General features: G+C 43.7%; 1 protein-coding gene across 1 annotated transcript in view; it reads right to left on the reverse strand.

Moving 5' to 3' along the window:
• The window catches only part of KIT (KIT proto-oncogene, receptor tyrosine kinase), a 55,800-nt gene extending 32,009 nt beyond the window's left edge, over positions 1-23,791 (reverse strand). The window contains exons 1-3 of the mRNA XM_069012167.1: positions 23,722-23,791; positions 5,446-5,685; positions 1,593-1,871 (exon numbers count right to left, since the gene is read on the reverse strand). Coding sequence (XP_068868268.1) covers positions 1,593-1,871; positions 5,446-5,685; positions 23,722-23,791 — 589 coding nt within the window. The remainder of the gene's footprint in view (positions 1-1,592; positions 1,872-5,445; positions 5,686-23,721) is intronic.
• Positions 23,792-24,208: the final 417 nt, after the last annotated feature.

The following is a 24,208-nucleotide window of genomic DNA, read 5'->3' on the forward strand; positions in this document are numbered from 1 at the left end:
TTATTGCATGCTTCCTCCCTAATGGAGAAGGTGGGCAAAATGACAAGGTGCCCTCAGCCACCTATGGCTGCCCACCATCAGTGGTTTGCTGGCAATGGTACCGGGTCAGCACCCTTCCATCTGAAGTCACCACTGAATCACACCAGTAGAGATTTTTATCCTGTAAAAAAGTCCAATACTACAGCCTCCATCTTCCTATGTCAGAGAAAAATCAGTTATATCAACCAGCTGGTTTCTTTCTTTGGCCATCACTGAAGAAACAGTTGAAAAAAACCCCACTTGTTACAGAACAAACAAGACACACAGCAAGAATGGATTTGATTTTTGTTTGTCAAAGAAGAATGCCAGAGCTGCCTGTACTGATTAAACTTTTGTTCTCATTAATTGACATTTAGTAGTTATTAAAGTTCATTGTATGAGAATTTCCAAATCATCAGGAAAAGAAGATTTAAACTTGCCACAGCAGACTCCGCACTTGAGATGGTCCCCACTGCTCAACCTCTTGCCCCACCACCAAGGAGAATGGGCAGGTCACACATGGAGCAAATACCAGCATATGCCCTCATCATGCCACAGGGCAGCTCTCCTTCACCAGCACGAGGGGACGTGCTGCTATGGCCTGGCCTCAGCTCCCAAGCCCTGGCACGATGCAGGCAGCAGGGATGAGCACACCAGGCCCGCTGGCCCGAGCCGTGCTCCCCCTCCTTCGGCAGCAGCCTCAGCTGCAGCAAGAGGTGGCTTCATTCCAAGTGTCCAGGGCTACACGGAGAACAAACTCATTTACTTGCCCCTGAGGAAATGCCAAGCCAGCCTGGCTTGCTGAACTGCTCCCTCCACTTCCCTCCTGGGTATTTATACAGCCCAATAATGACACACAGCCTAAGTGTAGGCTCCAAACTGCCCAGACAAAACCGTCCTGTAAAGTCCTGCAGACAAACATCGGGCTTCTCCTTCTTCCCAAACCCACCTAGGCACCCAACCCTAGGGCACAAGGGGGTCTGAAGGTCAAGTGCAGGGTATCACCAACAGGTTTGCCAAGTGTAGTGCTGCATGCAGCAGCTCAGCCACAACGCAGTCCCCATCATGATCTGTGCACACAGCTGTTGTGATCATCTTCACCCAATAATAAGAAGACAAAGACCTTCTCCTTCCACAAGCTCTGCTTCTCCACCAAATCCCTTTTCTTTAATGCCATCAGTCAGCTCCTTCTACTGTCACTTGTGGGCAACATACACAGGAGTCAGGCACCAAAATAATTTTGCCTGCTCAAACCTGTCCAAACCTCAGGGTGCTGGTTTGCCCTCAGAATTTAACAGCATAACCCACATTTCTTATAATGATGAAAAAAAAGCCTGGAAATCACCAGGAACAGAAAACAAAACTCATCATAGCCAAACCTTCTGAGCACAGCCACAAGTTAAGTGTCACGAGATCAATCTGTGCCCTGACACAACTGGCCCAAAACAAGCTTTCTAAGCTCACCACTTTCCTTTGGACAGCAGTGAGGTTTCACACACAGCCCTTCTCTACATCTCCTGGGAGGTGAGGAGTAAAATCAGGCTCTCTACAAGAAGGCAAAAATCCTGTGTTACCTGGTCTCACATTCAGGAAAATCTTCTCTGATATCTTCTCAACTCCATTGTGCTTGGCCAAGCACTGGTAGCAGCCCTTGAATGACCTCTGTACGTTCTTTATAACAATGCCCTTCTGGGGATTGGGAATGAACATCATATTTCTGGGGAGACGTTTGCCATCACATTTTTTCAGTGTGAAATTCGCAACATTTGGATCTGTTAGTGGGCACACTAGCAGGATGTCACTGTCTTCCTTTCCGTAGATCAGAGAATCAACAAGGAAGAGCACATTTGGATCTACAAAGAAACACAAAGATCTGTCAGAGAAGCTGGCATGGGAACTTCTGACGACCCTAACTCTACAACTGGGCACTTGTCAAAGAGAGTTTCTTTTCAGCCAGTAAAACTGAGTATTGCCTAATTCATGTTTACCAAGAGACATTAAATTTTGTCGTAAAAGAGCAGCATGACAGGAGACGTGCAGTAGCATTCAATACCAGGTACACTAAAGAATCATTCGCACTAAAAATAATCTTACTGCTTTTTTTTATTTGGAGATGGAGGGAGTTTTTTGCCTTGTTTAGGTCCAAAATATCCCCACAACAGTAAACAGATTTTCACAGACCACTAAAAGTAATTTGCTTTTAGCTAGTGGCAGGGCTGTAAAGTTTCATGCCCACGGGAGGATTTGGAAGAAATTTATGAGCAAATGGAAGTTGAAAAGCACCTAAATTATGGTTTTTCACTTCTGTAAAATACATAATCTAAATGAACACACATTGTTACCAGAGGAAGCAGCAAACAACTTCTCTCTCTCTCAGCTCCCTGAAAGCAGAGATTATTTTTAGCCTCCTTAGAAGAAAACGTGGGCATACAAACAGCATATCTGATTGAAAAATCATCATCACATCTTTCACAAGGTAACTTTCCTATAGCATTTCATCTCAGCCAACCACAGCACACAAACATATAGTACTTCAAACACTTTTACAACCAAAGTTGAAGCCCATGATATGTCATGACCTTGAAATGCTAAGAAGCTGGCAAACACATAAATAAAGGAATGTGTGATGACAAACACTCTGTAAAAGTTTATTTCAGATTCCATCTGCCCTCTCTACAGAGGAGAATGAATTAAAAAAACAAAAACAGAGAGGAAAGTTTTCTTTCTTTTTTACAAACATGCTTACAACCTGAATGATTACAGATCAACAAACCATGGCTTAACAAGGAAGACTGAGAGAATTTGGTTAAGATAATGGACAATGTGCATTTGGTTTAAGACAAGAAGTACCAGGCTGAAAATGAAGCCTGGGATGTTTATGTAAGCAATTCACTATATCAAGGGGTTCCTCATCACTGAATAGAGAAGTTACTGGCTGGTTTCTAGCTTAGAGTGAGGGTGTAGCTTTGGCTGAATTTGATACTACCACCCAAGAAGCCCCCACAAACTACAGGTTTTGAAGCATCAGTCTAGAATTAGAGGATGGAGACTACTAAGAAATGAAAAAAAAGTAAAGCATTTCTGAACAGAATCAAAATGTGACATTTTGCACATAGAGACCTTAAAAGAAATGCTATGACTAGCTGTCACTGCTGAGCAGGAAGAGGATGGATTAAAAGTGCTCATCTAAATGTCCCTGCTAACAGAGATAACTGATTGCTTTCTACTCAGTCCCCTTTTCTCCAATACAGACAGAACCAAGATATCTTCATTATGCAGACAGTACGGCTCCCCACAACTCCAAAAAAAAAGAGACATTTTTGAAAATAGAAGGAACAAAGACCTGTTTCACTAACAGCTGAAACTGCAGGGAAGGTCTTGACTGGAGAAAGTAACATCATTGAGGTGCTCCCCTTGCATCTTCAATTCCCCTCTCGAAGGGAATAGCACAGTCAGAAGACATGAAAAGACTTCCTATGGGGAATCCAGACACAAACAAGGCTGTTCATGCTCATGTTCTTCCTTTCATAGCCTTCTACCCCAGGGACATCTTGGGTTGCACTTGCCTTCTGGGCATACTGCAGGTTTCCAACACAAGATATAGTGGTGCTTATCATTGCTTCCATCTGAAAAGACTTGAGATCAAAATCAAGACATTTTTCTGTCTTACGCAGGAGTCTGAACTAGGCTTGCTTGGATCAGGAAAAAAGCTGCTTTTATAGATACAACACAGGTGCTTTCTGCCGTAACAGAAAGGTGAAACAGGTACACATCCACAGTCTGTCAACACTGTGTCACTCCTGGTCACAGAAAAAGAAGAAATTTGGATTTTGTAGGTTCAGAAGAACGTAAGATATCAACAGATGCCACCATTTTATGTGTCACTATGCAGGATCAAGGTCCTTGGTCCTACTCTCTCTTCACTCACAGTTTCACAGGCAGAAAAGTATAAGGGGTACTTGTGGCAACCCCACAAGCAGCAGAGCATACGGCAGCATCTTACAGGTGGTGTAAGATGTCATTAAACCACGCCTATTGCAAAATGATGGTCAACCTCACAAACATACTTATTTCACTGCCAGGAACTTGTCAAAGTGAAGGTGGCACGTTTTTCACACAACTGAGACAAAAAAAAATAGCAACGTGTTGTATGAGGGCCACACAACTTCCCTGATGTGTAGTAAGCATGCTCAGGAGAGCTGCCTGCTATCCTAAGGTGAAGGAGTCACTCATGTAATGGAAAACAAAAACATCTCTATGATCATAGCTATCTGGGATAATTACCATGACCTTCGGGAAAAAAATCATGTGGGTAAAGTCAACACTGTTTACCACATATAGGTAAAATACACGTCAGATTTCCTTTAGTCGTAGTCTCAGAGAAAAACAGAAAGTCAACAAAACTTATCCATGGTAGCTGCATGGCTATTTGGAGAACCCAGAGCAGTTAAAGAAGCACTCTTTAAATTGTGTGGCCACTATACCAGATATCTTCCCTGGAGAAAATAACCTTCGCTGTGCTGTGCTTTGCTATGCTGGTATCTCCCTGTCTCAGAGAACAACCTTGCAGTAATTCTCAAAGGACTAGCGGGGTTCAGAGGAGGCTCTTTTGAGACAACCCCTGTTGGTCAAGTAATGCTGTCTTCAAGAAAGTGGATACCGTAGGACCTTTTTTCTATTAACAGTTTAGGAGACCACCAGATTTATGGGAAGGGGAAGCAAAATAACTATTTTCCTTGGAAAGTAAATGGAGTGCCAGGCATGGTAAACTGTGAGCTTGGGGGCAGCTGATGCAGACATAAATCAGAAGAGAAGAAATCTGAAGAAAACAAAGAAGAGCTATAAAGGATTGAGAAATGTGTCAGAGCAGAAGCACTTTTTTCCTGTCTGAAACATTTCTGATCAGTCACAAGGTAGATCAGAAGCAGGAGGCAGAGGAATCATCACTGTTTGCTGGCTTAAGCCTCGGAGGACAGTCTCAAAAGACCAAATCCTTTAGGCTAACTGCCTCAGTAAATTAAAAGCTTGGGACTAAACCTTACATGACTCCATACTGATGGATGGCACAGAATTAAAAAGACATTTCTACTTATTTCTTACTTCTTCACAGTATAACTGACTCACACAACAGACTCAGGTCACTTAGGTAGCGTCTAGAAAGGGAGCTCAGACAAGCTTGACCACAAAATTAATGGGGATGTAAAGAAGAATTTATCCAGAACTTTGTGCTGCTGACAAAGGCCATTGCAAGCAGAGAGCAAGGTTTCTTCCTACTGGACAGGGAAGGAGATTTCTTCTACCCGACTCTGTTCTGCCTCTGTACTTCAAACTCATTCCCTCCTCCAACATTTACTGTCCTCTTATTTTGGGAGTGAAGATGGGGGGGTGAGGAAGGGAAGCAAAAATAATGCCTTCATTGATATTTACCTTTAACAAAAACATAGTAAGAGGAGACAATACTCCCTTTGCTTCTGCATGTGTATCTGCCTATGTCTCTGACTGTTGCATTTTTGGTGTACCACTCTTTCTCATTGGAACTCCTTGCTTTTGCCGATGGGTCCGAGTTCTGGAAATTCCATGTCACAGGTCCCTCCTCGTTACACGTCAGCCTTAATTCCTCCCCTTTATTCACAACCCGTAAAGACTCTACATGGGACAGCGAACCACCTGGAAAAAAAAGCACAGAACAGAATGTCTGTCAATACAACACTCTCTTTTCTTCTGCAACAAAATTTTATTTATAGCTGTATACATGCAACTAATATTTTGGGAATTATTTCTTAAAAATACTAAGCTGCAATGGCACTGTGTTATTCTACAGACACCTTTTGGCTTGTGAGACCATTGGCACACAGAGAAAATAACCTGTGCAGGTGGAAACTGGCCTCTAAAAAACCTTTTGAAATTAAAGTTTCAGATGCACCACTCTCTGCAATGTTTTGGCTTTTGAATGGGAACAGACCCAAGCTATTTAAAAATTAAATTCAAGAACATATGAGTCTGATCCTACATGGCAGCACTTTTAATCATTCTTTGTCATTTACTCAGTATGTTGCCAAGAACTAAAGTTTTCCTTGTTCAAGAGTTATCTTTTTATAACTGCTCTCATGTATTCAGATGCTCCACTCATACTCGTGAATTAGAAGTGTCCAGTTTAATGAAGGCATCAGTACATGCTTTCCACACTTGCTTATTTCTTCACCTGAAGTGCCAATTCAACATTTCTCATATTAAAAAAAAAAAATTATCCAAAATATTCTTCAAGTTTTCATCCCAACACTACCAAATTAGTTTCACTGAGGCACCAATCTCCCAGTCACCAAAGCTGTTCTAATTGACCATTTAGCTTCTTTTTCACTGAACACGCCATAACACAATGTTTTAAAAGTTCTTACAAAATAAAGCTCTGTAGAATCAGCAGCTCCAGTTCACAGTTCCCAACTACTTCCCAACTGTCTACACAGAGAAAGGAGCGCATTCAGGCTTTTCTGGCTCTACTGTTAGGGTAAGGCAATCAGGGGGTTGCTGAGTTAGCATACCCATGGTTTGAAAGTCTTAGTGAGCCTACAAAAATGAAGTTCACAGTCAAAAATCCAGAGAAATTCTCACTGTTATGGACCTACACATCAGAAGAACATACGCAAATATTGAGGTGATCTTGCAGTAACAAACCCTTCCCCTTTCAGAGTAGCTCTTCAGTCCTACGAGTAACTTACAATGACTGTGCTGTTAGCTCACGTCACAGAGTTGTACAAGACTGCACAACATCCATGCGGAGTAGCAGAGTCATGCCAGTGAAAATACTGCTTGCATGCAAAAACACACTCTGCAGCTCCATTCAGAGGCTGAATTTCCCTACCCACACAGATAACAACAGACGTTCAAGAAAAACAACTGGATAAGTAGTTGGGGTGAGGTTATACCCTCCAGACTTAATTCATCCATCTCACAGCTTTACTCATTCTTAAACTATATATTGGATTAAGACCAGGTCAGGTAACTGCTCCTCTTCCTGACAAATCCACCACAGAGTAGGAAGCAAAGGATGGTCAGACCACCTGCAGACACTAATTACTTTGTCTGTAGTCTGGAAGGAGCCCTCCTTGGAATTAAAATTTATCAGTGTTAAACTCAACTGGCACTCATTCTTCCAGTGTTACCAAGTAATTTTCCACATGAGGTCCACTAATCCTGCATATATGCTTCCATGACTGAATGCACAAACAACCACCCTAGAAATAAAAATCACCAGAAAAATGAAGAAAAAAAACCCCTATAAATTTCAAATCTGCTACCTCAAAGTTGCAGGTGTGTGTCTGAGATGTGGTACAGTAGCTCAAACAAGAAGAGTGAAAGTCCAAGGTTGCAGAAGCACAAGTCCCAAGTCAGCAATGGCACAGTAGACAGGAACGCTGGAAAAATCCTTCGCCCTGGGCAAAGACGCGCCTGACTGCAGGGCTGAGGCAAAAAACCTCTGATTTTCAAACCCCTCAGATCAGAGCCAGGAACTTTTGGCATGTGAGAAGACAGAAGACAAAGATCTCTGAGAAGGGCTCCTGAAAGACCATGCAAGTCCTTCATGGGGTTGTCTTTGGAAGACTTCTCTGCTGCTTCCCACAGACCACAGGGCACTTCAAGTGGCAAATTACATGACCTGCACAAAACAGAAGTGTGGTGTGGTATAGCTATTCTGGCACTAGCTTCAAAGATGAGTCAGGGAAGATTGAGAAAGCAAAAGATGTGGACAACCTTCACTGGAATCACTCCATGCCTGCAGCTAGCAAGGTCTCAGCCCGGGCTCCGCCAGGGAGGTGCACATGGAGCTGGACTGGGATGGCCCCCACTGCCCACTGTCTCAAGGAGCACGGTCCTGAGCAGCTCACACAGCCCCTGACATGGAGCAAATACCAGCATATGCCCTCATCATGCCACAGGGCAGCTCTCCTTCACCAGCACGAGGGGACGTGCTGCTATGGCCTGGCCTCAGCTCCCAAGCCCTGGCACGATGCAGGCAGCAGGGATGAGCACACCAGGCCCGCTGGCCCGAGCCGTGCTCCCCCTCCTTCGGCAGCAGCCTCAGCTGCAGCAAGAGGTGGCTTCATTCCAAGTGTCCAGGGCTACACGGAGAACAAACTCATTTACTTGCCTCTGAGGAAATGCCAAGCCAGCCTGGCTTGCTGAACTGCTCCCTCCACTTCCCTCCTGGGTATTTATACAGCCCAATAATGACACACAGCCTAAGTGTAGGCTCCAAACTGCCCAGACAAAACCGGCCTGTAAAGTCCTGCAGACAAACATCGGGCTTCTCCTTCTTCCCAAACCCACCTAGGCACCCAACCCTAGGGCACAAGGGGTCTGAAGGTCAAAACCAACAGGTTTGCAGCGGAAAACAGACCCGTTAGAGGTAGCAGTGTAAAGATTAATGTCGTAATTGACCGACTACGTGAGGATGGATCTGTCAAACCATACACATCACTGCGTTGTGTGTAAATTCTGACAGGTTCTGCAGTAACAAACACTTCCCCTCATGAAGGCCAGCTCAATAGTCCTACAAATACTCACTGCCATGTCCCTCTGATGCACAGCACGGAACAGCATTGCACAGCTGGATTGGACATGTAATGGCCATGCCTGAGCCGGGGGCAACGTTTTTCAAAACCCAACACCACTTACATGCAAAACCACACTCTGCAGCTCCATTCAGAGGCTGAATTTCCCTACCCACACAGATAACAACAGACGTTCAAGAAAAACAACTGGATAAGTAGTTGGGGTGAGGTTATACCCTCCAGACTTAATTCACTCATCTCACGGCTTTAGTCATTCTTAAGCTATATACTGGATTAAGACCAGGTCAGGTAACTGCTCCTCTTCCTGACAAATCCACCACAGAGTAGGAAGCAAAGGATGGTCAGACCACCTGCAGAGATTAATTACTTTGTCTGTGGTCTGGGGGAAGGAGGAAGCCCTTGTCCTCTCCCCATCTCCCTTGGATGAAGATTTACCAGTGCTAAACCCAACAGACGAGTCCACCAGCACCTGTTTTTCCAGCACCACCAGAAATTTTCCATGAGTTCCACTAATCCCCTACATAAACTCACATGACTCAACATATAAAAAAGTATCCCACAAAAAATAATTGCCAGAAAGATTAGAAAAACATAATTTCATCTTTTTATTGAATATTTATTACTCTTACATACTCTTTCCCCTAGCTCTCATCCTATCCATTCAAGTTAGGAGCTCAAATTTCTGCAACACTTACTATCAGGACTATCTAGTAAGTTACTGAAAAGTTTTTGAAGGTAGTAAACAACATAGCAGAGCATGACCTGTCCAGATGCACAAGAAATATGTTATGTACCAGAACTGGAAAAAAAAAAAAAAAAGAAGAGGAAATAAGCACACTTGTGGTGAAGTATCACTCATATTTTGAGATGATTTTGCTATGGTTCCGTTTACGCAGTCAATGAATTCTCAGCAAAACAATTTACAAACTGAATAATGCCTTGTGCAAAGGATTCCCAGAGTGTAAAGGGCCTTCTTCTTTTGCCTTCTGAAAATAATGTCTCTTCAAGAAAACTATGACAGTGTAAGGAAAACCAGTTGTAAACACAATGACTATTAGATTTGCTTCGTATTATGCACCAAAATATCAGCTGTCTTTAAAAAGAGAATTAAAATGGTGTTTAGAAAGATGAGAATGACTATCTTCTTTTTAGATGAATAATTAAGTGACAGAAATCTGAGAGTTTAACTAACAACTTGTAATCCGGTGTACTAATCCCCACAGCATGTGTCCATCTGCTCTCTCATCATCTTTTCCCAGACTCACATCTGAGACTGCTCTATCTGTATGGCACCCAAGTGATAGGGCTCTTTCCAGGTCCCTGTTGCTCTCAGGGACTCCAGTAACATCAACCATGTAATCACAGCCATGACACCAAGACTCCTAATTCAGGAATCAATTGTGTTGGCAGTATATACATCAGAGATAGTAAGAGATCTCCCAAGTGCCAAACCCCATGGGATACAGTGTTTGCTGTCTCCTCCCAGAGCTCTGTGTTCAGCCCAGGTGGGATCATGGCTTTACCAGTCGCTAGCACGACTACAGTGAGCAATGAGATGAAGGAACACACTGCTATGTTCCCACTGAAGTTTTCCAGGCATGGGTAGGCATCCTTAATCTGTTATCTGCCCCACACCTGGGCATTTCTCCATTCTCTCTCCACCTCTTTACACCTTTGAAAAGGAGGTGGACTACTACTTCAATATTCAGCTGAGTGTCCCCATCTCAGTGAGGTCCACCTGAGCAGGGGAACAACTCAGGGCAAGGAGAAGAGAGGAAACCTGTCTTCTGCTCACATGGGTCCTGTGGTCTCAAGTGGGGCAGATGATCCCACTGTTGATCACAGAATGTGGATCCCACCATGACACACTCAACATTCCCCATACACTGCATAGCCAGAGTACCACACTGGGATTGTGGATGACCCTCAGAGTTGTCCTCAAGGGCAACTAGAATGTGTAGTTACTATATGCTAACAAAAACACACCGATAATGGCAAATATTTAATAAGTCACAATTTAGAAAAACTAAAATAAACTGCTAAGCTCAGAGTTGGACAGCCAAAGATCCATTTTGGATGTACTAAATTTGAGTCCTACAGCTGAAGAGCTTCGCTTCCACAACCCTAACTTCTGCTTGTAATATAACAAACTTGAGTTAAAAACTACAATGCTGGGATCACTTATAAACAAGGCTGTGTAACTGAAAAAAAGAATATATGAATATATTAAAATGAAGGAAGAGGAAGGAAAGAGGAGGAGTACAGCAGTTGTGAATTCTGCATGCAGAAGGAACATCTGGAAAACCAGGCTGGAGGAATTAGAAATTCAAACAGCTCTAGATAATACTGATAGGAAATGCAGGTCAAATTGCAGGGATATGATTAAGGACAGCAGAATGTTCCTGTAACAATTAAGGGATGTGCAAACAACAAAAGCTCTGGCTAAGGAGTGAACCATCCTGGGGAAAAAAAATACAGTTTATGCTGGAGCTTTTCAGCCTCAGCACAACACTGCTGTAGCATGGAAAAGCACATCAGGTGCAAGTCCACATCAAGCTTGCAAGCAACTGGAAACCATCTCCAGCTGCCAAGCAAACAAAGGATGTGGGACTGCCATGGAATAAGATGAAGAGTCAAGCACTGTGGATTTTATTCCCAGCTCTGCCACAGATTTCCTGCACAACCTTAGCCCAACAGGTTAGTCTCTCTGTGGCTGCTTCCTCTTTCAACTCTTATCTAAACATTAAAAGGAACAAGAAGTTTGTGGCAGCTCTGTAACACAACAGATTGCTTCCAAAGAAAAATAAAAACAAAAAAACCCTGGGCCTTATCCCATGCCCTTCAACTTCAGAGTTGTGTCAAACACCTCCCAGGACAGAGGCACAGCGCAGCTTTGCAGTGCAGTCACAAACTGCTCACATCCAGTACCAGCCTCTCTGCCAAGCCCACAGGACTGGCAGCGCCCTGCCAACAGGTTCATTGCTGCTCAGCAAGGGCAAATCCCTCACCCTGCCTCCTCAAGGGCTGGGGCACATTGAAAGGGCATGGCAGGCTCTTCTGAGCTTCTGCCTTCTCCCCTCGTAGTTGTCCATAACTTTCATAGTCATCATCATGTAAGCTGTACAAACACTGCACAACGAAAACAATGACCTGACTATGACCTGACCATGACCATGATTTCTAAAGCAGTTAACGCTTTTCTATCATAAATGCACAGGGGAGCTAAACTTCAAGTGACACAATGTCCACAACTTTGGTCTAAGATTGTGGGGATTGGATACAATTGGAGAGACTATTTTTTTCAGTGCCTATGCATTCTGGGCACTGCCTTCACTTCAAGGGCTATCACACAGACCTCGCTCACCGTGGTTTTTCATCTACAACAACATAAGAGAGCAGAAACAAGAGATATGCTTTATCAGTTAAAGTAGTGGCACTGCTGTAGATGCAATGGTACAGGGATATCAGCAAGACATGGCTTGCAGGGAAGTAATATCCTCTTTCAGCATACCCAGCACTGCTGGAAAAAATGAACATGTTTTCAGACACACAAGTCCCCTGCAGGTCTGAAAGAAGAGCAGAAGCAAAACCATCTCTTTTACACAAGTGCAGAGGTCCTAGCCAGAAGCCTACTCAATCTTCTCTAGAGTATTTACACACAGGTCTAATTGAAGAGTATCACCCTTCCAACTCTGTCTCCTATTTGTTAAAGCCACTATGACAGTTGACATATGCTATAATGGACATGAATGTAGATCCTTTCAATTACATTTTCTTTGTCCTGCCATTTCATGCCCCAAGGAAAAAGATAAAGTGTCAAACTTGCATGTTAACCACACTGAAACAACTTAAATTTATTCTGATGTATAAATCTCCCAGATTTTTCAAAGGAGACATGCTATCATATGCTTACTTGTTTTATTCCACTTCACTAAACAGACACTCTCCCTTATGCTAAATGAAAAGTTTAGCAATGGCAAATGTCAGTTTTAAATTACTTGATCTGAAAGCTACATCAGATCCCATTTCAGCCAGGCTGTGGGGGAAAAGGTGGCTAGCAAAAGAAACTATCCACACCAACACCTACACTAGTGTCTTCCTCAAAGACATAGAACAAAAAATACCCAAGACATGACTGTCCCTGCAAGTGTCACGGACTCTCAGCATATCTGAATGACACAAATCCTTGCTGACTGTCTCCTCTGCCCTAACTTCTTTTCAGAGACTGAAAAATTATCTGTCACTGGACACATACTTAAGTCTAGGCTGATCAAGCTTCCCTGCAGAACTAAGCGGTTTGTTTCTAACCCATCTCACAAGGTCAGTGCTATCTGCTGACCAACAGACTCTTCAATGCCGTGTTTTCCAAGCAGACACTAAGAGCTCACAAGCTTGTGCTCACTCTGAAGTTTTGGGTTCTCACAAGCTATATATTACTAAGCAGAAAACCAGTGGAGAGGATTAATGAGGGCTTTGACTTTTACCCAGCTGCATGAGGGCAACCCCTGTCTTCCCACCCAGCCCTGCTTGCCCCCTCACCCTGAAAGGGAAGGGGGCAAAGGAAGGGCACTGTGGAGAGCAGGAGGAGGGAGCTCGCCAGCGCAGCACTCAAAGGCGCAGCCAAGCTGACTCCATCTGCAAACAGCATTAAGGAGAAATGGAGATCTCCCACACAAAGAGCAAGTGTGGAACCAGCCAGCTGATTCCCACCCATGGCAAACCCAAGAGAGGAAGTGGCAGGAGGTTAGAACAAAGGTTGTCTTTATCATCAGTAAAGCATGGGGAACTACAGAGGCTGTGGCTGTGAGACACCCCCCTTTGCAGTGATGCCCCACAGTAAGCTTTCAGCTCCACAGTCTGCGTTTGAACCTACATGGACCTGCCTCATGACACACCTCATGCCCTGGCAAGGCACTTCACAGAACAAGTAAGAGGCACTTGGTGCTTACCACTTGCAGAGAAGAGAGCTCAGGAGACTGAGGGGACACCCAGGTACACCTGGACAGAGGTTATGTATGCAGCCCTCCGAACAAGATGTGATGAATCAGGAAGAGCCAGTATCAGAGACAGGTGGCAAGATGACAAATCCAGCCAGCTCTATAGACCCTGTACATCCCACTCTCCAAGAGAGACATTCACAGGCTCTTCAGGCAGGATAAGCATGAGCACCTGGGACAATCGCTGGCTTGTGGGCGGAAGCCAGCAGATCCTCCTGCAGGGGGTCTTGTCACACCAATTAGTGATGTAGCTAACAGCTCAGTACTTCAGAAGCAGGCTTAGCAGAGCAGATTCCTTACATGACCTCCAAAACCATGTGAGAGCTGCCCTATGCACGCAAGTGCAACACTCCCTCAAGGCCAAGGGACTGGGGAAAGCAACTGCACCTTCCAGGGACAGAGACACAACTTCCTCTTCCCCACTGGCTTTATTTCCCTTGCGGAGGTGAGGAAAATCCAGCCATGCAAACAGGCTATTGTTCCTGCCTGCTGAGCAGCTTGCCCTTTCTGACAGGCATCCCTCACTGTGCAAATAGAGGCATTTGTCAAAGGCAGACATGTAGCTGAATATAATTCTAGTTTAGCACACATACTAAATGGCTACAGCAGGATCAAACACCATGTTTCTTTCCAAGGCTGAGAATGGTACCTCCCTGAATCCTCTTTCCTTGAGAAGTCACGGCTTTGGGGCTTTTTCTGTTGTTTTGGGGCTTGTTTTTTGAAGGAGTACCACATGCACTACAGTAGCCCAGTCACTTACCTCGAAGCAGTATGTGTGACAACCTGCACTAGGTGATTGATCCATTTCACTATATTACACCGACGCACTATAGTCTCTTATACCTAAACTTCCCACCATCGAAGGAATCTACATGTATCAATGAATAAAACCAAACCCCATGCATGACTGATCTGCCAGGTTTGGTTTTTTTAAGCTAGAATGGTTTGTGCTTACAACAACTACCTGATAATTCTTATTCAAAGAGAAATACAGAGGACATAAATATGTATATATGTACACACACAAATAGATTTGCAAAAAAAAAAAGCAACTGTATGCCACAACACTTGTCAGTATTGAGATTTATACATTTAGACTGATCCTTACTCTGAATTATTGCCTTCTTCCCTCTAATTTCCAAAATTACTTATTAACCAGCTGTTCCCACAGTTAGTTTTGTCAGCTGTTAGACACATAAATAAACAAATTATAAGGTAAGTGTGGAGAATGATTAGAAGGAACCAAAAAGCACACTAATGCATAGCATATTCATATTCAGCTGTCATGCACCCCTTCTATTCCTTTAATGGCTCTTTCTTCTCACTTCTCTTTGCTGACATTTACATTAAAAGGTGCAGTGTCTTTCAACTTCCATTTTGAACGAATGTTCCTTGTAATGAGCAACACAGGCTTGAAAGCATGCTTTCTGAAATGCAGTAAAAAGGTAGTTTTAATGAAGAGAAATGAGAAAAATGGAGAACAGTGAATCGTTTTGTCATCTGAATTAATGCCTATTTGGAAAAGGCTCAACTGAGGAAGGAGATGTAAGACTTTTGGCAATGCAAATTCTAATTATTTCAAGTCTTGGCAGTAATTTTATCAAATAGTAGCAATTTCATTAAAAGGTGCACTGGTAATCATCTACATAAGGCCTCCAGAGGGGAAAATATACCAATAATTGCATAATTATGTTATCACTGCTTGTATGATGGACCACATTAAATACCACAAAGAAGAACACTGCTTTTTACTTTCTCTAGATATTTAGTTCAGTACGTTTTCCTAGAAGATTACAGCAATAAACAAGACCTTCAGATTAACATGTTCACCAAATTTTGCAGAAAAGACACAGTTATCTTTTATGTACATAATACTTTGTATTCTCTTTTCCTTCACTGAAAGAACTGATAGATTAATGAGAAAAATTCTGGGTTTAGTAATAAGATAGGGTATTTATACTGTTGTGTTACCAAAATAAAAGTCACTGCATCATGTCATGCAGGCACATGGCACATGATCCCTTTAAGAAGCAGGTTTTAGGGTATTTCCGTATATGCCCATATAAATTACGTGTATCTATTCAGAGATTTTTGGTAAGTGTGCAAGAAGTTAGATTTCCCTTGTCTAAATTACACTTAAAACTTTTCTATTAAGATGTTGGTAAAAAATTCTTGTAAAAGGGTTGTTTTACAGACAACACCAAATCTAGTAAGTAGTTTTTTAGTGAGGTACCCAGCATATTACAGAAGTATCTTTGCATATGCCTTCTCAAGCTATGACTGGGACAGCTTCTGGAGGAGTCATTGGCACATTTTTCAGAACACCCTCAGGTGAAAAAGTTCACCTCAGACAATCACACTAACACCCAGCAACATCTGTCACTAATGTCTCAAATAGAAGTGCTTTGAATACAGAGACTTGGATATATTTCTGACAATTCAGTTTCATTTCCTCAGTCTTCTGGCAACGAGGTAAGAAACTCAGCTGTTGAACATCATCTCTAATATCAGCCGAAGTCCAACTTGTAGTTTTTGCTTTTAAATTGTACTTTATTTTCTAGTTTACTTATAAGCCTTATCACAAATTGCATATACAGAGGTAGCTGCTTACTGAGAAGTAGTCCTCCTCCCTGCTCCAGGAGAGATACACAGAGGACTACTTAATGTGAGTGCAGCCCGAGTGCCTGCTTAAACAGGGAGTCCCATTTCAGGATCTCCTCTGAATATATCTAGCTTATAGGAGGAGACCACAGGGCTTAATTCTGCTCCTTCCATTTGACCTCTTTTATTGTGGTACATACCTCAAAACCTAGGTATGATAATATTAATACTACTGCAAAGTCAGCAGCTTTATGTATAATACCTGGAAGTCAGACATGCTATGGAATAGGAAACCTTAACAGCTTGTGTTAAAATGAACACTACTGGGAGGAAGCTTTTATTTTGTGGAAGATAATAAAATTTCTTTTCAAAGTTAAAAAGTTATGCTCATCCAGGCATAGAAAGCACTCCCATGACATAGACAGTAGCAAACAAAGAAGCACCAAAAGTAAAGAAGAGAATCAGCCAGCCACTGAGCAGCAGAAAATGAATGCCTCAGTATCAGATCCGAGCACAGAATTGTATACAAGGCGTACAAACAGCCATTTCAGGTAAAAATACCCTATTAAGCTGCATAATTATTTAATATTACATGAAAAGTAAAACCACAGCATTTTTGTAATGCAAATTTTCCTTTTAAAAGGTAAATATACTCAACAGTGATTTTGAAAATACAACAACATAAACTTACAGCTCCTCTAATTATTAAAAAAATAAAAGCAAAAATTTATTCAAGCTGTACATTTGCTGTCAACATTTTAAAGATAATCTTAACTACTGGATTCATCAAAGTCAGTCCCTGAGCACCTTTAGGCAGGTTGTGCTGCAGCAACAAACCAGCCTTTGGCATCTGGAGTTTCCTAGCATGTGCACAGAAAATATTTTCTTTATTTCAGTTCATTCAGTACAACTCAATTAAGCAACTAGTCGATTCAAAGAGGAGCTACTGATCTGGAGCTGAAAAAAAACATTAGTGTTTTTCTCCATTGCTATTCAAAGAATAAGGAGAACATGACGTGGACTAGTTCAAAATTTTTGTAGCATAGTGATTAGAAACCACCAGTTTTGACTACAGATAGGCCTTTCAGGCATTAATTCTTTATTTCAAAACATTTCTCAATGAGTTTTTTCTTCTGAATTGGCTGGCTTCTATGTGGTGCTATTTCTTTATCTAACAGAAGAACATTTCAGAATTCTTGTTTTCTTCATTGTAATCGATGCAAATCATCAGTAAAAATCAATTATCTAATACAAGAAATGTCAGCATTTTCTATTTTCATACTAAAACATACACATGAAGAATCAAGACCAGTGTATATATAACAAGCTACATAATTGCTTAAATACAGGCACAGTGATTAATCAAAGTAAGTATAACATTAACTGCAAAGGCTATATTTAATTAAAACTCTCAGTGGTAATAAAGGAGGTTAAACCTTTCTTTGCAAAATGATTAAGTACAAATGCAAAACAGTTAAAATGAGGCTCACTGTTGGCTGATGTAAATCATGATTAAAATCAGATTTACAATGCTTTGAATCAAATTGAAGCACATAGTACAGGGGGAGGTAACTATTGAACCTGGAAACACTGCATTTCTCATCTGCAGTCAGATGTCAATTTTACACGTCATATCTGGAGGAAATGCAAACAAGTCTGAGAGGGCTGAGAAGAGCAGGAGGGGGAGGAGTTACAAAAGATACTCCAAAAGAAAATGTTGGAAAAGGTTTATCATAGAAAAGAGAAGCCAAAGTGTTTATATTGTCAATGCCTACAGTATTATTATAGAAAGGATGGTGATGAGCAGGTAATTATATCTAAAAGACCAGGAGAATAAAAGGATGGAATTAAGCAACCAGCAAGGGAGATTAGGTATCAGGAGAAGCTTTTAACCTTTAATAACTATTTACAAGAAAAAACAGGTGGTAGACTCTGAAGCACAAATCTGCCTTAGAGCAGGTTAGAACCAAAGTCTGTGTGGGGAGATTTGCTCCATCTGACTACAAGGAAGAGCTGGGGACAGACCAGATCTCTGCAGGTATCCTCCAGCCTTACTCATAGAGTTCTATGGGAGCTTCCTAAGACTTGCCGTGTCTCTTAGAAAACCAGCTGCAGGAAGAATGAATGCATGAGAAACTCAGATTTCATCAGCAAGAATGAAGTTTCCAGTCCTGAGGGCTGCAGGCAAAACCTTCAACATGTGACATCAGTGCAGACATTAACTCCCAAACAAAAACCAGATTAAGTAAGAGAGCCAAGTGCAAGTTTTAAATCTCATGATACCCGTCAGCAGGAATCTAGTTAGTTCTGAACGGCTTAGGTATGCGAACACCCCAAACATTTCTATTACACAGCTCACTGGGATTTTCCACCCCTTCAAAGCATGCAGGCCCTGAATGACAAGTTATAACCAACAAGCTTGACTTCTTTTTTCTGTGTGGCTTTTGCACAATGCCTTTCTGTAAAACAAATCCACTCCAGCCTTCTCTCCTCCAGGCTGAACAACCCCAGCTCTCTCAGCCTGTCTTCACAGGAGACGTGCTCCAGCCCTCTGGTCTCTCATGAGGAGCATGGCCACCCAGCATGAGCAGAGGAGCACTGCTTAGTTTAACATGACTGATAGGAAAAGAGAGGAGATGTAGGACTAACCTGGCATTTGCCATGCTTGCAAAGAACCTGTAAGAAATGCATCTCTCTGATTTTCACATTTGCCTGCCACAGTTTTCATCTCTTCTTAACTTAAATCAGCCCATGCATCCTCTTTATCACTTAGATTTACAACTGTCAGTGCCTAGTTGACCAGAGAATTCTTCGCCACATCAGATATTTAATGATTGTGTTACATGATTACAGATTCAACTGTCAAGATGACATTTAAAATTATACACATTTAATGCAGTTGCCCCCCCCCCCCCCAGTAACAAAAAAACCCTGTAGCTCATAATGTTACCCAGTGAGGCTTCATCTTAGTTCAATTTCCAGGAATGATCACTATGGAGCAGCCCAGAAGTTGCATAGCGTGGTAGCAACATTAGAAATTTTTCTGTTATTTACATGCCTGTTTGCTGTTAAAAGTCAAGAGCCTTATGTGCTGTTAAAAAATCTTCTGCAACATGAAAAATATCATTAAAGTCCATTAAATCTGAAAACCTGTGTTTTCGGAATAAATCAATATAATCCCCAAGAGTAAATCCACTGAGAGAATAACGTTTACTGTGCTTTCTAATTGGTATCCCCTAGAAAATAGGAGTCATATTCTCCCCTCAAACACAGATGTTTACACTCTCCTTATGCTTTTATCACTAACGGCAGCAATCTTGGCCAGTGGACAAACAATACACTTCAGTTGTCATTAGGTTTGGCAGCCAGCCAAGGAGACTGCTCACACGCGTAAAATTACGTTCATTTATGACTGTTTGCAGGATTCATTGTCAAACAGGGTCCTATTGGGAAAAAACCTTCTAGTTTCCTAAAAGCCACTGAAAAAGCCAAGCACAATACTGCAGAATACCATAATATAGAAGAATATTAGTAATTTTAAAATTTCCTTTTATGTCAAGGTCTCATAATGTCTATGTGCATTCTCTTCAGACTTTTTTAATAAATGACCAAAAGATGTAACACGCTTTCATTAGATGCCTTAGCATCAGCTCTTCTCTCCTGCCTAAGGTTACAATGAACACTTGAGCTCTGTTACAGCTGAAAAGTCTCAACCAGGTGAGCTGAGTTTCTAAGGGACAGAAGCATCTGCAAGTTGTTTCTTGTGCACAGGAGCAGTCAGAAAGACATTCAGAAATTTAAAAAAGGTAAAGCTTTGTACCTAAAGTGAGAGGGTACTTACAGTAAATGCAATGCATTAGGATATCAGACCTCATTTCCTCTAGCCATTCTCTGAACAGCTGAAAGAGACTTAAGGAAATGAGTCAAAATCCTGGAAGATGTTTGTACTAGATGAAAAAGAAAACAACATCTGTAAAATCATGTGTCACCATCCATAGAGCAAGACAATGTGTAGCACTTGATCTCCGCAATGGCATTCATCTTTGTGGACAGAGAAAAAAAGCTGAAAAGTGGCTTAACCTTGAGCAATTACTGCCTCTCTTCTACAAGACTGATAGGAGATTGTATCTGTCATTGTGTATTGTAGATAAACATATATGTTGTTGAAACTCTTTGATGCTGTGTGGTTCTTGTTTCATCCAGATTTTGTTGTTCCTTACCTTCAGATTCCATCAGATTGTTTACTGTTCAGACCAGGAAGCAGCTTTCCTTCAAACTACAAATGCCTAGTATTCGGTATTCAGATTGACAGCTCCAGATATGCCTTAAAAATCTTTCTAATAGCTTGCAGTAACAACAAATTATAGTTCAGACAGAAATCCAAAGACTATAGGATACCACTAGTCTCTCAGAACAGACCAGAGCGAAAAGGACACGCTTCACTAGGAGAACCTCTTACTGACTGGAATATGACTCAGATGTTCCTCCCAAGACCTGTCCTAGCTCATGTTTACATGTGCTAAAGACATATCCCTTCCAATTCCACCTGTGTCCTGGTGCAGCATGTCCCTTCTGGAGGTGACTCAGGATCCTTTGCTTAATTCAGGCACCTGCAAAGAAATGTTACTGTTTGGACAATCACTGGGAGAGTGATTTCCACAAGATGGAAAACCCACAGAGAGCCAGTACAACCCAACAGTACTACAGCTGCAGTCATCTGTTGACAAGAGGCTCTCTCTGGCAAAATAAGCACATGGAAATGCCTTCAGTCTCTATGAATGGTATTTAAACAGGATGCAAATGGGAGTCTCACTTCTTGCCAAATTTGTCACATTCTTTATTATAAAGCCCGAACAAAAATCACTTACGCGCTTGCTGGGAGAGGGTTCCCAGTGGTAGTGCAAGGAAAAAGAGTTGAATATTGAGCAATCTTTGACATTTCCATTCTGCTCCTGACAGTGGCCTTAGGCCACATTTCTGCACAGGAGACTCTGCACTGCCACAGGGGAGGGAGGAAAAGAAGGGGAGAACAGAAAAGAAACAGGAGTGGGGAGGGAAGGATACTCAGACGGCTTGAGGGCGGTCAAGGCAGTGACTCAATGACAGCAATCAGAATCCTCATCAAATTCAATCTTCCTCCTTCAAGCTTCTTCCCTCAAGGCTGACAGGTAGCAGGGGAGCATCATGAAAACAGACATTCTTCCCTCTGGGCACAGGAAGAGTCTCCTATTACTCTGCAGCTGATTGGAAAAAAAAAAAGTTGCACTGATAGATGCTGAAAGGAACCATGTTCAGTCTTCCATGACCCCAAGATGGAAATTCAAGAGACTCTGGCAGAGTACTGGATGGTGGGGAACAAAGTGAGCCTTGAGGGAGGACAGGGGAAGCAGAGAGAAAAGCTCCTTCCAGAATATTGCATCAAAATGAGGACTAGGCAAGCCCCAAATGGAAGGAAGTGTGGAAGTATGTTAGGATGCAAGAAAAAGTAGGAAGGGACTATGGACAGAAGAGATGAATGGTTTACCCTTTGAGAAGCTATGTTAAGCTGTTTTCTACATCCTCCTTCCCAGTTTGCAACCAAAGGAAGTAGCTCTCGACCAACAGCCAAAGAAAGATACTTATTATAAATCTGTATACTGATAAACAGGATAGGTCTCAACAGGGACTGTGGGAGATCATCCCAGCCAAGTGTCTACACTGAGGCAAAACCAAAAGTAGCACAGGGTCATAGTAGCTCTGCAGCAATCCAGAACAGCACGTCAGCTCTGTCCTGCCTGTCACTTCTGATGTTCCTATGCCACTGCCAGGACACAAACCATCACTCTGATACCTCCTCCAGCACCACAAAACTAGCCCAGAATACTCCTACATCTGCATGATACACAGATGATGCACATACATACCCAAGGAAAGCTGTCTTTTGCAGCAGCAAGTTATTTCTTACAACATGGTGTGTTTTTGTTCAACAAGTTTTTGTCTGATGTGTCCCTGAAGTCTCCCACAAGTGTGTAAACCCAGAACGAGAGGAAGGATCATAAGAAAGGTTCCCTCCTTGCTTCTCCAGTACTCTGGAAACTGCACCTCTGTCTTCCAGGAGATGCTGCCAGTGTGACCTGTTTCCCAAGCTTTCCTTAAGGACAGTCTAACTATACGATGAAGGATAACCTTAAAGTGCAGGCAAGAAATACAGGAAGTAAAGAAAGTTGGCAGGTATTAATAATTTCAACATTTAAAAAAATTTCTTTCTCGGAATAACTTATTGGTAGGAGACTTTCCCACTCCCGTGGCCACAGCATTTTGCAGCCCTATGTGGGTACTTCGAAATAGAAATCCAAATTGCCAGATACCACACTTACTCAGATTACCAATAAACAAAAGGCAGCACAAAAAGTTACCTAAACAAAGCCACTAAGACATGCTGAAGTGAAGTGCTCTGCAATGAAGAAGTGTAAATTGTCACTACTGTTAATTCCTGGTGTTTTAGTGCTATTTGCTCCCATGGGCAGAGGATGGCGGAACCCTCCCGGTCTGTCACAGAGGGTGCTCTGCAAGGCTTCTCTCTGGTGGTGGCAGCAGACGTTTAACACCTATCGCTGTGCACCGCTTCCCTGGATACTCAGCTCGTTCCTAGCTAAGGAGCAAAAGAACCTTTCACATTATCTCCTTTCAGACTTCAGTGTCCAGGGCCAAATTCCTCCCCAGGTCTAGCAGCGACCTCTTTACAGCACCTTCCCCTGGACACCGCAAAAAGCCTCCTAAGCCTACAAACGATGCAAGGAGATGCACGGCGGCTCTGAAAGCCATGTGCCAAATTGCCCAGAGCTGCAACCAGATACAGTATTTAAAACCATTAGACCTGTGCTCCAGGGCTGTGAGGTCAGGCAAGTAGGACGCCCTTTTTAGAAAGGAGTGGAAGGGAACCTACGACACACCAAAGTTTTAGCACCAGCTGACCACCCGAAGGCCTGAAAGGCACCCATCGCCCTCCTCTTCACCGCGAAGGACCATCAGTGCCGGAGCAGACCAGCCCTGATGCCCTGTCCCGCGGAGATCCCCGCACCCGGGGCACCGGCCCGCCGGCGGGCGCAGAAGGCACGGAGCCCACCTGGCCCCCCGGGGAGGCTGCACCCCGCTGCACCCCGCTGCACAACGCTGGACACCTGGCGGCGGCCGCTCGTTCCTGCCCATTGTTCAACGAGCACTTAAGCACGGGGACATTTTGTACTGATCCCCAGATAGTTTATTGTCAAAACAGCCCGGCCGGGGAGATGGAGGAGGGTGGAGGGGTTCGCTGCCGGCCCCTCTCCCAGCCCCGGATACCCGCGCACGGCAGACAAAGGACTTTATTTTCCCCGGCGGGGCGTCCCACAAGGGCAGCGCGGGGCGACGTCGGGCACACCGCGGGCTGCAGCCCGACCCCCGGCGCGGCGCTGCCCCGTGGGAAGGGGCCGCCAGCGCCGAAGTTTTCCCCGCCGCCGCCCGTGCCGATCCCGGCCCCGCGGGGCTCCACGCCCGCCCGCGCCCGCGGCTCCCACCTGCGGGGAAGAGGCTCAGCAGCAGCAGCACGGTGCGTGCCAGCTCCCGGGCGAGGATCGCGCCCTCCATCCCGCCGCGGCTGCCGCTCGCAGCGCCCGACGCGGAGATGCCCGAGCCCCCGCGGGAGGGAGCGGAGTAGAGCCGGCCCCGCCCCGCCCGCGCCGCGCCGCGCCCCCGCCCCGCCGCCGCGGGGATGGGCGCAGGTGAGGAGCTCCCCCGCCCCCCGGGGAAGGGCCGCGCTCCGGGGTGCCTCGTTTGGGCTCACCGTGAAGCCCTAAAACAAAAATGATTTAAGAAAGAAGGACAGAGCCCAGTGAGCGAATGTGTGCGCAGTGCTGTCTTCGGGGAGAGCTGCTCTCCTCACGGGCAGCATTCTGCCATGCCGAGCACCCGAGGGATCGGGGCCGTGGGGCTGCGTAAGCCCAAGTGGAAGGTGGACCGGAGAAAGGTGGGGGGGAGCGGCCGGGCTGGGTACGGGAGCTGGAA

The sequence above is a fragment of the Aphelocoma coerulescens genome, chromosome 4, assembly GCF_041296385.1.
Source record: "Aphelocoma coerulescens isolate FSJ_1873_10779 chromosome 4, UR_Acoe_1.0, whole genome shotgun sequence".
Classification (NCBI taxonomy): Eukaryota; Metazoa; Chordata; class Aves; order Passeriformes; family Corvidae; genus Aphelocoma; species Aphelocoma coerulescens.